This window comes from Cyanistes caeruleus, chromosome 3, assembly GCF_971803275.1.
Source record: "Cyanistes caeruleus chromosome 3, bCyaCae1.hap1.1, whole genome shotgun sequence".
NCBI classification, from domain to species: Eukaryota; Metazoa; Chordata; class Aves; order Passeriformes; family Paridae; genus Cyanistes; species Cyanistes caeruleus.
In genome coordinates, this window is record NC_141703.1 from 72,799,775 (window position 1) to 72,817,014 (window position 17,240).

Consider the following 17,240-nt stretch of genomic DNA (forward strand, 5'->3'; position numbering starts at 1 on the left):
AGACATCTAGAATCCCATTTTAGTGTCAAGATCATCCTTCCCCATCTGTTACACGATACATTGTTCGTCACAAACATACAAGTGGCCTTCTTATTGCAGTGACCCACACAGGACTTCATGTTGTATCCCTTCATCTTCCCAGAATATGTCGGCATCAACTACAGATCCTCATTCCCACCCTGTTCTTTAAACTATTTTTTATTAAACTACATGAAACAAATTCTTCTGGTTCATACCATTATAAACACTGCTTTGAATTAATTGAATTTATTACTGTATAATTACTTCGACTCATAGTCCACATGAGTCTTTCAGAGTCTGAACAATACTGAATCATAGAATTTAACAAGTTTTACCATGCACAAATTTATTTAATACAGCACAGCTGCAAAGGGATCATCAAATCCTTAAGTTACTTCAACATTTTTCCTTCTACACAGAAAGAACCTGCAATTTGACAGAAGAGAAATGCACTTCTGAAACAGAACAGACCCACCACTGGCCAAGGCTGAGCCCATCAGTGATAGCGGGAGTGCCTCTGGAATAGCATAGCTAAGAAGGGGAGAAAAAACTGCACAAAAGCAGCCAGGGAGAGCAGTGAGAATATGTGAGAGAAACAGCCCTGCAGATGCCAAGGTCAGTGCAGAAGGAAGGGCTGGAGGTGCTCCAAGTGCCAGAGCAGAGATTCCCCAGCAGCCCATGGTGAGGCTGCTGTGCCCCTGCAGCCCATGGAGCCCCAGAAGGCTGTGATCCCTTGGGAAGCCCACACTGGAGCAGGCTCCTGGCAGGACCTGTGGCCCCATGGAGAGAGGAGCCCATGCTGGAGCACGTTCACATTTGCTGGCAGGACTTGAGTCCCCAGTGGAGGAACCTGCTCCCAAAGGACTGTATGTACATATACTATATGTATGCCATGGAAGGGACCCACACTGGAATAGTTAATTTGCAGCCCACAGGAAAGAGTTGAAGAAGATTGTGGGAGAGACCCCACATGGGAGCAGGGAGAGGATCATCCCCTGAAGAGAAAGGAGTGGCAGAAACAACATGTGAACAAACTGCAACCTTCATTCCCCATCCTTCTGTGCTGCTGAGGATGAGGATGCAGAAAAAATTGTAAGTTAATCCTGGGAAGAAGTAAGATGTAGGGATAAGGTGTTTTAAGATTTAGGTTTATCTCTCATTACTCTACTGTCACATGATTGGTAATAAATAAATGCATTTTTTCACAAATCAAGTCTGCTTCACACGTGACAATAGCTGGTGTAGAGGAATCTCTCCTGGTGTTATTTCAACCCCTGAGCTGTTCACTACATTTTCTCTCCCCTGCCAAGCTGAGGAGGTCAGTGATAGAGTGGCTTTAGTGGGCACCAGGCATCCAGAGAGGGTAAGCCCACCACAGAAACTTCCAGGACATTAGTCAAGATTTTTGTATGTGAAATAATCTCACCAAGATCCCTTCAATATTGACTCAAAAATCATTCTTGTACAGCTTCAGAGAAGAAAGCAATAATCTTTAGCTGAGATTTCTGTTCAGCACCTAACACACAAACTTTAAAGTCAAATACTAAGTCCTGTGAGAAAAAGAACTGTAAGATGAATTCTTAACATGCAATATAAAAATATAATTTTAAAATGAACATGGAAGATGGTGCATACCTATAGCTGTCTTCACTTTCTGAATCCTGCTCTGCATCAGAGTCTTTGTATTTATCAGGATCTGGGAGAGTGCTTGGATCAAACTCTTCTTCACTTCCACTGTGAGCAAGAAAGGCCACTGTTTCCTCTTCAGCCTGTGAGGCGACAAACAGAGAGTTACAAGAGAAGCAAACTTGTCCATGTCACAACCCCATTAATAGGGGAGGCTGTAACAAAAACCACTGCCCCCAAATGCAGTCGAACACCACCAGTAATATAGCCAGGAAAAGAGAATCATTTCTGTCATCACCAGTACTCTCCTCCAAGGCTGTTTGTTAAAGGCTGAAGAAACATTATTAAAAAAGGAAGCACAAGGATTTATGTTCAAATTCTACTTTTCAATATAGTAATCTTAAATCTATGAAATCTAGGCGATCTAGGCAGCAACTAATCAACAGCCAACTGAGACCAAGTGTCTAAGTAATATGCAGCTTTACTGTCCCCAGAAACACACTGGTAAAGAGATACTCACATGTGGACACATAAATCACTGCTGTTAGGTGAATTTAATGAAATAGTCTGATTTAAAACTCATCTGGGTATCCTTGCCATTAAAAACCAAAAAGCTGCTTAAGCTGAATTAACTGCTCTAAGGGACTTTCAGCCATCCTCTGCAAGAGATACATGTTCTTCAGGCATCTTCCCAGATCCCCTCATCCCTCTTCTCTGGGACTCAGCTTCCCTCTGTCCCCACAGCACATCTCAGTATGGGCTGATGGCGTTGGCAAGTTTCCCCAGGGCACAGCAGTGCCTCACTAATTCGTTAACAAAGAGAGCACAGAAGACGCTGCTCCATAAAAGTACTGGTAATATAAAAAAGCTGACTAATTTTGCAGATATAAGTTCTGCTCCACTTAATCCTAAACTGATGGCACCACTTTTGTAAATTTTTGCTAGTAGGCTCAAAGAAACAAGATAGACTGGAGGGCACATGCAATTGTATATGCACACAGAAACGCAGACAGAAAGCTTACAGGCATTTCTAAGCAACGTGAACCCTAGATCCATGCATATTTAAGCTGGAAAGCAAAAACAAATTCCAAGAAATTATAATTAAAGACATTGCTACCTTTTGTTTATATATCTAATCAACATGCACACAGCTGAGTTTCTAAAACAGTACTCATTTAAATGATCATTCATTCTATGAATAACTTCACATCATTATATATTTAAACTTAATTTTTGTTTTGATTTTTCATCATTTTTATCACCAAGTTTTTAAAGAACAGTCTTTATGTGCACATACCTTCCTGCAATAAAAATAAATCAAAATTAAAATGGCAAACAGAAACCATACCAATGGTCTCTTTTATATCTGCATATAGAGTGAGTGAAAGGCAATGAGCTGGTGAAGGGTAAGATTAGTCACCACTGCAAGAGTCCATTCTTGCTTGACCAGTGACACTTAGCAGTGTACTGAAAGCAAGCAGAAGAAAGAGACAAAAGCCAATCAGAGGGCAGAGGAAAAACATACTGAACACACATTTTGTTCTTTACTACTCTAAATACCATTAGAAGTAATTATATAACTGGATGTATAAAATTACTAAAAGTACTGTAACTCTTCAGTACTATAAGATTACTAAGGTAAAGACCACCAAGAGAAAAGCATGTTGATTCTCAGGAACATCAGGTACCACTTCACAAGAAAGTTGGTTTTGGTTTTACGGGGTTTTTGCCTACAAGATAATATATTCAAGCCTGTCTCTTAGTACAGTATTACAGAGCATTACTAACTCTGCAGAAAACTTTTTTGAATGTCACCTTTTTGCTAATTAATTTTCTTATTTGAAAATCGTTCTGCATTAAATTATAGGTTATTTTAATTTCTTACAACATTCAATATTTGCTCTTTACTTGTCCTTCCAATTGCGCTTCTTATTTTGATACAGCTGGTGCATACCAACCTTCTATTGAAAAAGAAAGGAAAAAAAAGAAGTAGCATTCAAAGCTGCTGTATGGAACAATGTATTTTTTAATATGTATGTGTGACACCATGCAACAGAGTTCTGTAATACTAGCATTTATGGACAGTCATCTTTTAAAACTTGGGCTGTTCATTCATATTCTCCATTATGACACACAGACCAGACCTGCACTTTAATTACACATTCATATTAATTCTGTCCAGCAGAAAATATACAGAGAAGTGTTAAACATAATGCTAATGCTAATGCATAATGCTTTTGCTATAGCAAAAGAAATAATTGGCAAAGATGTCTCTTTCACTCATCAGGAATCATGAGGCTGTATTTCTTTTAAGTATCATTGCTTACATATTCATTAAAATATTTCTAAGACCCTGAAAACGTTAAGAACCTGAGCAGGAACATTTATCATCCACAGCTGAACAACAGAAACTCATTATTTTTCCTCTCTCACTTCAAATTTCTATCAACCAGTCAGGAAAAAGAAATCTTTGACTTCACATTACTCACCACAAGAGCTGGAGAAAAGAAGTAAAATCACAGTTCAAAAAGACACGTGTAAAAGTTCTTCAGACACAACTAGGATGCAATTTACAGACTCAGGACTAGACTTCTCCTAAGGCACTTGCCATCAAAAGAGATTAGAAAAGATTTTGATGGCCTGTACTTTGTCTAAGGCTGGCTACAACGTAACACACACTTTGGAGTGTGTATTTTTTGTGAAGTTTAACTGTAGAAGGAAACTTGCCATGCTTGACACCAAAGACATCAAATCAGGCTGGCCAAGAGAACTGAATTAGGTGGCAATCATCTTTTCTCTCTGCTCAGGGATGACAAGCTCTCTCTTCGTACCACACCAGTTCATGTTATTTTGTAATTCTAGTTCCACAGAAACCTGCACAAAGACTTCCAGTTTGAACATGACACTGAGATGAAAACATTTTTGCATTCACAGTCTCCCTCTGACAAGAGAGTCTTCTTATGCAAACTCAACACTTTAGAAAAATTCAGCAAAATTTCTGTGCTGAAAGTTTTGGAAACCTTGTTGCCTTCAACATTCCACATTGTACCAAGTCAATAATCACATATGACCTTACTGCAGTCATTTTGAAAATATACACCCCCTGACACAGGCTCCTCTAGAGCTTTTGCCATGCTTATCAACAGAATACCTCCAATTCAACTTCTGTCTTTGTTACAAGATGTAATGACAACTTCCTCTCCTCCTAAAGAGGCCTGGATGGCTGATGGAGCTCAGGTAAATGAGTTAGGCAGGCTAAAAGAAACTTAAAATGAAGAAACTAATGTACCTCAGACACCCAAGGGACTCGAATGATGTCTCATTTCTATCAGGCAATAGGCACTCAGGTGGTTATTTTTTTTAACTATCTATCATCAGAAGGAAAAAAAAAAAAGAACTGAAAAAGCCACTATGAAAACCTGTATATAGAAAAGTTTTGTTATTTACCAAGATTTCATTTCTAAAATGCATGTTTATCATGGTATTTAATTCATATCTAATTTATTAAGGGTTTTTTTCCCTCCAATTAAACTGTCTAGAGTTGCACTTTTGATGTTCAACCCTTTAAGCAATCTATCAGTTTCTAGCAACCAGGTTGAGAGAGGAGAAATAATTGCTTAGGCACTATCAGTTCTGTCCACAGTACTTTACAAAGCACAGTGGGAGAATATTTCCAATTAGCTGGAAACAAAACTCTTAAGGTTTGTTTAGAATTTGATCACACTTAATTTGAGTCCATCACACTTACACAGTGCTCACTCCTTTCTGAGCTATGCTACCCTTTAGTTTTTGCTACTATGGCCTCTCCCAATAAGCGGTGCCTGTGACTGTAATGCCAAGAAAAGGTAAGTTCTAAATACTGCTAGGAGGGTACCCAACACAGGTACACAACTTCTAAAAGTTTAGCATATTATGTCTCATACAAGAAGATATTTAAAAATAAAATACCTTGTAAGACTTGACAGCATTTCTAATTTTCTTCATTTTCTTCTTTTCTGACAATTATTTTTTATATGAAAACAGAAGTTGTTTTTGCACCATGTTTATGATGGAAGCCATTTATATATACAGAGGGGTTTTATAGCATTTTCTTTAAAATGTCTTACTCTGGATTCACCTGATCACCTCGCAGGTTTGGGTTTTTTCCTTAGCCTGTAGCCCAACCCAACACTGTCCCCAGCTGAATGATTGTTCTGATATGTCATCATCTACATTGCTCCAGAGGAATACAGCTATTCTGGCAGTTCAAAAATGAAATACAGCCTTTGATGTTGCTAGGGTGTTTGATCTAACAGTTGCTTTGAAGACCAAGACAAAAGCCTTAGCCTATACTAAAAACTGACTGGGAGCCAGCGGAGCAAACTACGTGTGGTCTGACACACATGGAGTTGTCCAAGCTATGCCAAAACTCACAGCTCCCATCTATACCATCTATGGTGCATCAGCATTCTGTGGCTCTGGCCAGAAAGGCTGGTAACCAAAAACTGTGGAAACAAGGTTCCAGGTTAGTCAACCACACATGATCCCTGCGCTAAGATGATCTTGCTGATCTTTGGGTTCTGGAAGAAGTCGTTCACATTTCCTGGTTTCTACACTTCAGAGAATTTAATTTTTGGTTTTCTCTAGAAGGGACAGATAACTCTTAGCTTCATCTTTAATCATTCACTATTCCCAATCAGTAGTAGTCACATCCAGGTTCAATTTCATTCAGTCATTTTTTATTTCTTTTAAGCCATCCAAGATCTCAAACAATACAGTATGCCTCGTTTAGCCAGCAGAACCTTACTTTTACCAGCACTCTCACACAATGCACATGAGAATACTTAATTTTCTTTCTTGGCTTTCCTAAATGCCCCACATTTTATGGTCAGTGAATGGGTAAGCCTGTGTTCCAAACTAGCAGACATTGATGCATATATTCTGACATTCGAATTTCTGTGTGACTATAGCAAAGCAATTTGTGCTGGAAATGGCTCCTGTCACAAGCACAGCTCAGAAGCACCGAGAACACAAAACCAATAGAAATTGGTGAGAAGTCCTAAATCTACTCAAAGACCTTTTATTTTAATGTATTTGGATTTCAATTATAATGGCTATGTCTCAGAACTAGACCTTACACTTCTCCTTTTCTAATTTGTTCCTTTACAGCCCATGTAGAATACTTATTATAAAGACAAGTTTCTTCAAGTTGTTATTAGCCACAATTATCAACTTCATTTCAACAATAGAGAAGACTAGTATCAGGATAAAACAACTATACTGTTACCTTAAATGTACTTCATGTTACAGACATGAAAATACAACAGAAAATAAACTAAGTTACTAGGTAGGTAGCTCTAGAAGCAAAATACACACTGAAATACATTATATTCTGCAAATTAGCAGGGTAAAAAGAAATTACTGAAGTTTGAGAGAAGTAAACATGCCAGCGTACTCATCCAAAAGTCTCTGGTCCTGTCAAAAAAAATACAAACAAAAAAACCCAGCAAAGCCCCAACTAGAAAACTACAGTGCAAAACAATGTTTCTGAACTTATATTCTCAACACATGACCCTTGGACTGTGTTTACACTTCTTCCTCTCTACTTTGAGGTTCACAGCAGTCATGGCTGTCAGCTCAAATACTGAAATTCTCCAAAGCAGTGTCTGTGTTCAAACATTTCAACACATCCGTCTTCTGCAGGGAACCTCGGCATGTATCCAGAGAGATGGTACCTACATGAGAGAATCTTCTCCATATCACTTTCCAGCACTTCTGCACAAACCTGAGGGAGCTGCATCCCTACTGTGACACAACAGTGTCCCACCACCACCACCACTCACAGCAGAGACTGCAGGCAGACACCACTCTTTGCTTAGTGACGGGTATTTTTCAAAAAGGAACAGGTCAACAGCAGCACTGGCAAGAAATCAGAAGGGAAGCCTTTTAAGTCACGTAATTCTGTAAACTGGTTGGTTCTGCTCTTTTCTTGGAACAACTGATTTGTATTCAGTACACAATGAAGAGCTACACTGGCATTAAGTGCTTGTCCAACGACACGATTTTGATGTTTTCACTGTACTGCTTCAGTCACGTACTCTAAATGCTTGTACAAAACACGCATATAAAATAGCATACTTACAGGGAGAAAAATATGAATCAAATTAATTCCAGGCAGTGAAAGTTATTTTAACTCCTGGTGGTTCGACATGAACTGAGGAAAAGAAACACAGAAGGGATATTGCTGCTCATGGCATGGACTCAACTGCTTGCTGTGAGAACAAGACCTTGTGTGCCTTTGTTCCAGACCTAAGTAGCAGCTGCAACAGTTTATATTTGTTCAAATTTCAAAACAAATAACCAGCAAATCAACAAGCACTGGCTGATGCTGCAAAATTGCAGGGTCATTTATTATTAATTGTTTTTGTTGTTGTTGTTAAATTCACCTTCCTAAGCCATGAATCTCTTTCTACAAAATTTTTCAAAACTGCTGGCACAAGTAAGGGCTAAGTAGAAGCCACAATAGAACAGATGAATCCAGACTGATGAATGACAAGGAAGCAAGCTGCCTGGGGAAGATTTGAGCAATGGGCCTGACACAGCAGAGAGACCCTCTGGTATTTCCACAAGCATTGCTGCAAAGGGGAACATAAATGAGGAAACTGAAAACGATTCTGAGGTAGACTGGCAGCCATCTACCAGCAGACAGAAAATTATAATATCCCCTGATAACAATTTTATCTACATGAAAAAATATGACAGGCATGTCTTAGAAGTGACAAGTATGAAGAACATGAAAGATTTATGTGAGACAAGATCTTTCAGGACAACTAATTGAAAGAAACACAAATTTTCAGGTCTAAAATAATACAAAGCAACTTCAAAGCAAAAAATCCAACCCAAACTAAGAATAATTGTGAGTTAGTGTTACTAGAGGAATTAAGTAAAATGGAATAATATATGTGCAGCAAGCTTGGGGAATGCTAGTACAGGGAGAACCTAAAGGAGAACCTTCGGGAAAGAGAGAGCACATTTGTCATCTGTGGTAAACAAAAGGACAAATGGAGAATTAGGAAGGATTTAAAAAAGTGACCATGGCAATGCTGAGGCATAGGCTGAAGCGAGAGAAAGTGGTGATATACAGAGTTATTATGAAAGAAACTTACAAGGAAGTCTGAACTTTTTTCTTGAGTGTTGCCTAACCCATGAAATCCATCAGCTAAGATTTTAATTTAGGCAGGAAGGTACAGCTGGAGCAGAGAGACTGAAATAAGACTCCTCAGTATAGACACGAATTTGTATTTTTCTCCATGAGTAAGACAAGGGATAACAGCAAAAGGCTGTGCAAAACATCATCACAGAAGGAGACTGAAGATTCTAAGATTCCAGAAATTACAAAGGAGGAGCCAGTAGAGAAGAGAGACACCAGAACAGAGTGTGGTCACATTTGCAAACCCTGTAAAACTGGAGTGGATATGAAAAGGCCAAGTGAATGACCAACAAGTGAGAGGAAAATTGATTAATGTTTATTGAGTAGAACTGAAACATGTCTACATTTCAAATTAACAGAACAGCATGAAGAAATGTGGTAGCTCAAATGCACAAAATACCAGTGTGGAAGTGGGAATCAAAGACAAATAGGGAAAAATTGTAAGGCAAAAGTGAGAGGGCCTAAGAGAGGACTACCAGGACGATCTGATGGAGATGACAGTGATGACAAATGGAGCCAAGGGGGGTGAGTAGAGCTGTCCAAACCTATTTTAAAAATGGAAGAGAGTAGGAAATGGAGAGAGTGAGAAGGCATGAGAATGGCTCGAGGTATTACTGCAAAGGATGTAGAAAAACAGCAAAAAGGAAGAACAGTCCCAGGTATAGGAGCATGAAATCAACAGCAACAGAACTAGAAAATGCACAGTGAATACACAAAGGCACTTCTCTTCTTTGCCAAAGCCATGAGTGTTTTGCCAAAGCATACAGGAGTTTACACAGGCTCAAGTAATAAAATATATCAAGGCATGGTAAGTGGCAGCACTGTGCCAATAACCCTGGAAGTCTCTCAGCTTCAGAATTCTTCAGCCACGGAGGAGTAATGATCACAATTTGAAAACCACTCTACAGGTACGACTGCAAATTTCCCTTCAACCAAAATATCTGTCAGGAAGAAGGGAAGCAGGTCACCCTCATTTCATGGAAGCCATTATTTTTGCCACCGTTGTTCTGTTTTCTATCAGTCTTTTAGGGCTTCTCATACAAATACAACAATTTATTAAATGAACCCGGTGAAGATGACTATCTCATTCTCAGCAAAACTGAAATGTTTGGAACAATACAGTGAAGAGAAAATTGAAAGCTGAGACATTTTCCATCAAAAGCTTGTGCCTAATTGTATCCTATGTAATGGCTCACTGAAGAACCTAAACTGTGCTATCTGTCTCAAACAGTCCTTGGAGTCTGTACTGCTGCCAAAAAAGTTCTACCCTATTTCAGTGACTGAGTAACAGCTCTTGGATTCAGTAAGAAATACAAGCAGTATACAAACAGACTTCTAACAGAATTCTTGCTGCTCCCCAAAAGCCCACACTTGCAGCAAATCAGTTTCTAACTTGCTGCAAGCATTGAAGGCATCTATAGAAATTTTAACCTAGGAAAATGCAATTTTCAGCTCATGTAACTTATTGCAACCTAGAGTTGTCATGTGCTCGCCTGCTCATTTCAACAACATCTAAAAAATCTTTATACTGCATAAATAATGTATTATACCCATAACAACAGGATGCAGTATGCTGTATGATTGATTACCTTGGCATTTAGCTCCCGTGGGGACAGCTTTTGTGGAACATGGCTCTATCTAACTCCCTGAAAATTACATTTTGGTAAAACTGTCTGAATGATCAAACTTAGACATAATGTTGTTAACACTGCACAGGCAGGTACAAACTTTCACTCTTCACACTGTACTAAAGCAATGCTATTTTACATCCATTTCACAAGGAATTTGAGAGAGCAACATCAGGGGGATCAATTTAAATCAGTGATTTGAATCAGTAATTATAAACCCCATTAAAAGCAGGAAAATTTTAATTCCCACAGTATGTTACACATGCAATCACTGCTGCTTTGTTTTTTTAATGTCAGTATTTTAGGGCACAGTTGTTTTGTACTGGACTTAACAAAATGTGTACACACTATTTCATGCTAATTATTTTAAGTCCTAGTTTTTCCTTTTGCATTAGCAAATGATAAAAGAGCCATCACTTTTTTGTCAAGTGATTATTACTCATTTTTTAATCACGGTTAGTGTCAAGCTGACTCCTATTCAATCTGAAATTGAAACTGATTCCAACCAGAATTTTAATTATTTTCTAGAATATGTATGTTATATGCATATTATTTAGAAGTTATTAATTAAATAGAACCATCTTAAATACAGCAGTATTTCAGACCCAGGAAAGTATACAAGCTTTTATGAAAAAGCAGTTGATTTTCCCCGTTAATAATTATTCTCTAAATCACATCTCCATCTGAAATTTATTCAGAAACTTTATTTCTTGAATAATTTTTTAGATTTTTCTGGTAAACTTTTTCATAGGTCATTCCTTAATACCTTAATTTTCATCACCCATTTTAAGGTCTAAAAAATTAAAGAATGTACCTAACAAATTGAAATATGCATTTTAATAATTATTTTTGTTATTGTTATTGAGCTGATGATTTTTCTCTATCACGTTATTAATAAATATAAGACTTTTTTCCCCATGCCCCTAAATATTTGCAACAGATATAGACTACGTGACCGAAAGGGAGACAAGAAGGATAAATATTAATCTTCCTGATTTGAAAATAGATCATAAAATGCTTAGAAAGCTGTCAAGAGAAGTAATTTTAGCCTAACTTTACCACTCAATCTGAACTCCATGCTAACAGCTCAATTGCTGTACCAACTTTGTGGTGTTAGGCAGTCTGCAGGCAATTACCATCTGCCACCATCACTAAATACTGGGGACAGGACCAGCAAACTGAAACAGCAGCCTGTTTCAGTGTGCCTTGAGTGTAGACACACCAACACATATTGCCCTGCTGGGGTGTTACACCTCTGGCAGAAACAAATGCTTAAACTTGCTATGCTTAGTATTTTCTAAACTGCTGAAGGGTCAGACAGGGTTTCCTGTGGCCACATTAAATCCTCCCAGAGACCCATCCTCAAGGATCAGTCAGCAGTCACTGGTCCTCAGTATTTCCATCTTGACAAAAATCTGAAGCATAACACACCCCAAACACAGAAGTTATCTTCAAATGCTACTTTCTCCACTACCTCTGGTAGATGATTTAGATTTGGATCATTCTTCAATTCTTGACCTAATATCAAAATCAACACTTTTTTTCTCAGAAACCTTTTGCATCTGTTATGTTAAATAAAGACAGTCAAACAAAAGAACTGTGACTTTTAAACTGATTTTCAGAGACACAGCAGTATTTCTCCACTAAGAAATGGTGGGCCTTAAGTGCCTGGTTCTCTTTGCACAGTCACACATCTTTGCAATGGGAACATTTTATTTTTAAAGTAGAATTTTTGCTTTTCTCAAGACTACAAGTCTTTGCCACAGACAAGTGTAGGATTTCAGCATTATGGAGTCGCTAAAATTATTTCTGCCTCAGAAGAGCAACCTGATTATAAAATCCAATTATGATTTGATTGCATCCACAAACCTATCTCCTCACACATGTATCTTAAATGGCTTACGCTTCCTTTTTAAGTTCTTGCAAATTCACAAAATATTGAGGATAAAATTTAATGATCTATTGAAAATAAATAAATAATTTGTTATATCACACTGTACTTTGCATACAACATTAGCACAGAGAACATTTGCTAGAGGTACTGTTAACTGAATATCCTTGTTACATTATGCATGACTTCCCAAAGCACTGAGTACATAATATCCATCATGAAATTCAGAATATATAACTAAATTTAGAAAGAAGTATATTCAGACCTATGATCAGCATTCTGACATCTCCAGCTATGAGTTTTAATTAAACTTGCTTTTGTATTAAGTCTATTTTTATTAAGTAAGTACAGAATCCTGCTTTAAACATTATGCATAAGTAAAAAAAAAGATTAAAAAGTATTTGTAGATGCCTTTTCTTTAAGGCATAATTCAAGTCACTGTTCCATAACTTCTCCTCACAATTGTGATGAAGAGGCACCACACTGCTGAAGGTGATCGGTTTCTTTGAGAGCTTCAGCACCTTGCTGGCAATGCATTTTAGCACCCCAAATACTACTTCCAGTGACAAGAAGCAGAAAAATTGTATCAATGGGTAACAGAGGGCACAGATTATTTGTAATATTCCTCCCCCACCCAGGAAATAAATTATCAAAAACTAAACCCAAAAACATTCTTGGACATCTCTGATAAACCAGACTAACCACTCATCCAACAAAAAAACACAGGGTTTTGCAGCAAATCTATCCAGTGTTATCCCTCTAAATATTCCACTTATAATATGAACTGCTTCAAATTAGTTTCAAGCAAGAAATGAAACTAGAATTAATTTTGATGACACATTACCAAAACCAAATACTTCTCTAACAAGGAAAGCACAGCTTAAAGGATTCAGTATATTGTGTTTCAAGAAACCTATGAGAATGGATGTACTGACACTGTGACACAAAAGTGGAGTGGGGTTGTGGTGGTTTAGTTCTGTTTGTTTATTTTACCATGGTAATACTTTTCTTTAAAGGTTTCTCCTACATTTCCAGGAAATAATTCTTATTAATAGAGCCCTGTACTATAGTATTCACATTCTGACCTGAATAAATACCCTTCCAGAAAAGTACAAACTAAAATGCCTTGAAATCAGCACATCTGTATTTACAAATTCTACATTACTCCTTTGATATCAATCAAATGCACAAGCACATATTCACTGGCTAGCGTATTAAATAGAAGCCGAAAGTAACTGTGTCTTGGAAAAACAGCTTTACTGGATGAGCAGAAAGCTATTTTCCTGCTGGAGAGAAACCTACTTAATCATCCAAGAAAAGAAACTAAGAACTTCAGATTTATCTAAGCAATTTCACTGCATTTCCTGAAATTAAGACAGGTAGAATTCAGCACCTGTTAAAGTTTTGGTACTAATTCTGCACAAATGGTGCTTTAAACTGTTTTTTTTAATATCTCTGAAGTAATCTGTACTTAAAGAAAATTCTGATTTTGCAGGTGCTTTTCAACACTTGGAAAGTCCTGCTTATCAGGCAAGTTCGCTGGGCACAATCATGTATTGGTACAAAGAAATTCTTTTTCTGCATTTCAAGTTGGGTAAACAAGGATCTTGAACAGATGACAGTCACAAACAAATGAATATACAGCACTTATTAAAAGTTTTCAAGAAGCCAAGATTTTGTGCAGAAAATAATCTGTAGGATGAGTCAAACTTCACATAGTATTTTTTGATTATGTTTTTCCTATAACAAACAAGACTGTGAGCACATGCTGACAAAATGCTGGATATACATAAACAGCACAAAGTAAATAAAATACTTTAAAGATGCGTTCTGTTAAATTGAGAACTACCACAAAATAATTAACGTAAGAATAAATGCAAATACTGGAAAGCAATTTTAGTTCTAGCTTTGCTGTTTGTGTTTCATTGCCAAAACATTAAATCCATTTTAACATAGACATGGGATACACAGTATTTTCAAGATCAATTAATTTTATTTTGCAAATATGAAATACTTAGAATTTCAATATAGAATTTTCCTGGAAAGAGTTTTGGACAAGCAGTTTGTCAAATTTATTCTTATTTTCCCATTCCCCCTCATCTTTACCATCTATTCAATTCTTTTGATATGGATTGCAGAATGCATGGCTGCAGTCACCTTCCCTGTGTTTAAGAACACTTATTTGAAAACGAAGATGCACCAATGATATAGCTTTTGGAAGGAATGAGAAGCAAAAAACAGTAAACCCCTTGCATGCTAAATACAGCCAGCGATTACACAATGTACAAGAACTGCTGCACCAAAACATTCTTGCTGCTGCTCCACTGACACCTCTGAATTTGAACAAATGTGGCTCATTAAGATGAGGCAGAATAAAGACAAACCTGAAATGGAAGTTTCCCAAAGTGTTTCACTTGCAGGTACCTTATTTATGACTCTTATTTTCTTTCCAAAATAGGGAGAATGGCAAGATTCAGTGTATTGCATACATTGTTTTAATTGTCTGAAGAAGTTTCGTTCTTAAAGCCCTGCTTTCTCCAAAAGGTACAGAAGACTTAAATGAATAGCCTAAAGAGAATAATTACACAGATGGGTAGTACTGCCATTTTAGAGGAAAAAATAAATGTCATCATGGCACATTTGTACAAAATTTAGTTGACAGCAGTTAATTCTGGAACCTTTCCAACACTGAGAGGATGCTGACTTTTTTTTCCTGAATGGTGATTTGAGCACAGGAATAGTGTTGTCCTGTGTATATGTTCAACTCCCTGTAGCCTCTTCATATTGCAACTCATATAATATATATATATCTGTGTGTGTGTGTGTACATATATATATTTTAGAGAAAAATATTATATATGTATTTGAATTCATTCACAATGTGCACTCCCAGCCCAGAAAGCCAAAGGTGTCCTGGGCTGCATCCAGAGCAGCGTGGGCAGCAGGGCCAGGGAGGGGATTCTGCCCCTCTGCTCTGCTCAGACCCCACCTGCAGGGCTGCAGCAGCTCTGGGGTCCCAGCACAGGGAGGATGGGGACCTGTGGGAGCAAATCCAGAGTGGGGGACACCAGGGTGTTTAGAGGGAGTGGGAACCTCTCCTGTGAAGAAAGGCTGAGAGAACTGGGATTGTTCAGCCTGGAAAAGAGAAGGCTTTGGAAAACATTTGCAGCCTTTCAATATCTGAAGGGGGCCTACGAGAGCTGAAGATGAACTTTTGACAGGAGCATGCCAGACAAGAGAGAATGGCTTCAAATTGAAAGAGGGCAGATTTAGATTACATATTAGGAAAAAATTCCTTGCTGTGAGAGTGGTGATGCACTGGAACAGATTTCCCAGAGAAGCTGTGGATCCCTGGAAGCGTTCAAGACCAGGCAGAATGGGGCTCTAAATCACCTGGTCTACTGAAAGCTGTCCTGCCAATGGCAGGGGAGGGAGTGGAACTGGGTCATCTTGAAGGGCTCGTCAATTTAAGCCATTCTATGATATGCTTCTTCAGCAGGTCATACATGTTTGTGAAAGAGACTTAATGCCCATTGTTTTTCTCATTTTCAAAAACAGAGAATTAGATGGGATTGCTCAGTGCAGGTATGCATTGCTCAAGCTGGGATTACTAGAATTGTATCAGGCATTAAAGAGATTGTCACTATTCACACTATTCCAAAAATGACAGCTTATTAACAGCAGACTAGTTCCTCACAGATGCCATACAGAAGCCTCACCTTCCCTCTGCACACTGGCCTGAAGAATTTTTCTGATGCTGAAGAAAAATAACTGACTAAGAAAGAGTGAACTGCATATAAACTGACCCCTTTCATGCTTTTGTAGCTTTAACAGAAATTTCCTTAAACCAGGACAACTAACCTCTTCAAAATTACCATTACTAATTTTCTTGCCCATTCAACAATGATCATGTTGGCATCTGACATTTTCAGGATTTCTTTATTGCTTTTAATTACCTGGTCTATCATTCTTTTAAACTCATCTACTTCCTGTTTAATCTGTTAATAAGAGCAGTGATTTACTACATCATATTTGAGGTATTTAGAGAGCATCTGCATAGCTACACCAATTAAATGTTTTCCTACAATCAGGTATTTGTATTTAATGAAAGTATAGAAAAGAAAACCCAGCACACTCCACTGATTAGGTCAATGAACTCACACATAAGAAACAAAACTAGGTTTATTATCATTCCAATTTAAATCAGCATGCCTACTTCTCCAAGAGTACTTCCAACCAGAGATGAGCATAATCTTCAACAAACAAAGTATCTTTTCATAGAAAGTTTTACCTTATCTGAGGCTGCTCAGAACCACAGTGGAAAGGGATTCCCTATGGACCAATGCAGAAGAATATGCAACCACTTTAGTCACCTTCAGGAACAGGTGAACTTTCTTGACACTACTGCATGGCCTAGCGCTCCTGTGGAGATGGTCAGCAGCAATCTTAAGTCAGAATATTAGCTCAGTACCTGCCAACTCATTCTTAATTAAATGAACTGACATCTCTCCATCAGTAATCAATATTCACAATGTAAGCCTTAAGCAGAAAGCAACCAGTTTCCAGTTAGGATTGGTTCAGGAGAAACAGGCATATTTGTTTTAATCTGCCGGTTTTAAGTGCTAAAATGGGCATATCAGCTATTACACTCAGCTGATCAAATTTCCAATCAAAACAACTTCTAAAATCAAGTTAAGACAAAGTACTCATATTTGTGGATATATCAAATTAAGCAGGTTATTGGTCACAGAAAAGCCTAGAATGTATTTCTTTTTGCTCCATAATTATTCAGGTAGCGTTGTTTTGTGCGCAAATTTTTTTTTAAAAATGCTGTCTATAGTGCCCTACCTTTATTCCTTGCTTAGATGATTTTCAAAAGAAGACT

The 17,240-nt window shown here is 37.8% G+C and overlaps 1 protein-coding gene across 1 annotated transcript in view; it reads right to left on the bottom strand.

The window, feature by feature from the left end:
- Positions 1–17,240, bottom strand: part of DDX10 (DEAD-box helicase 10) — a 158,800-nt gene that overhangs the window by 8,358 nt on the left and 133,202 nt on the right. The window contains exon 17 of the mRNA XM_086881915.1: positions 1,657–1,790. Within this exon, the coding sequence (XP_086738041.1) occupies positions 1,657–1,790 (134 nt within the window). The remainder of the gene's footprint in view (positions 1–1,656; positions 1,791–17,240) is intronic.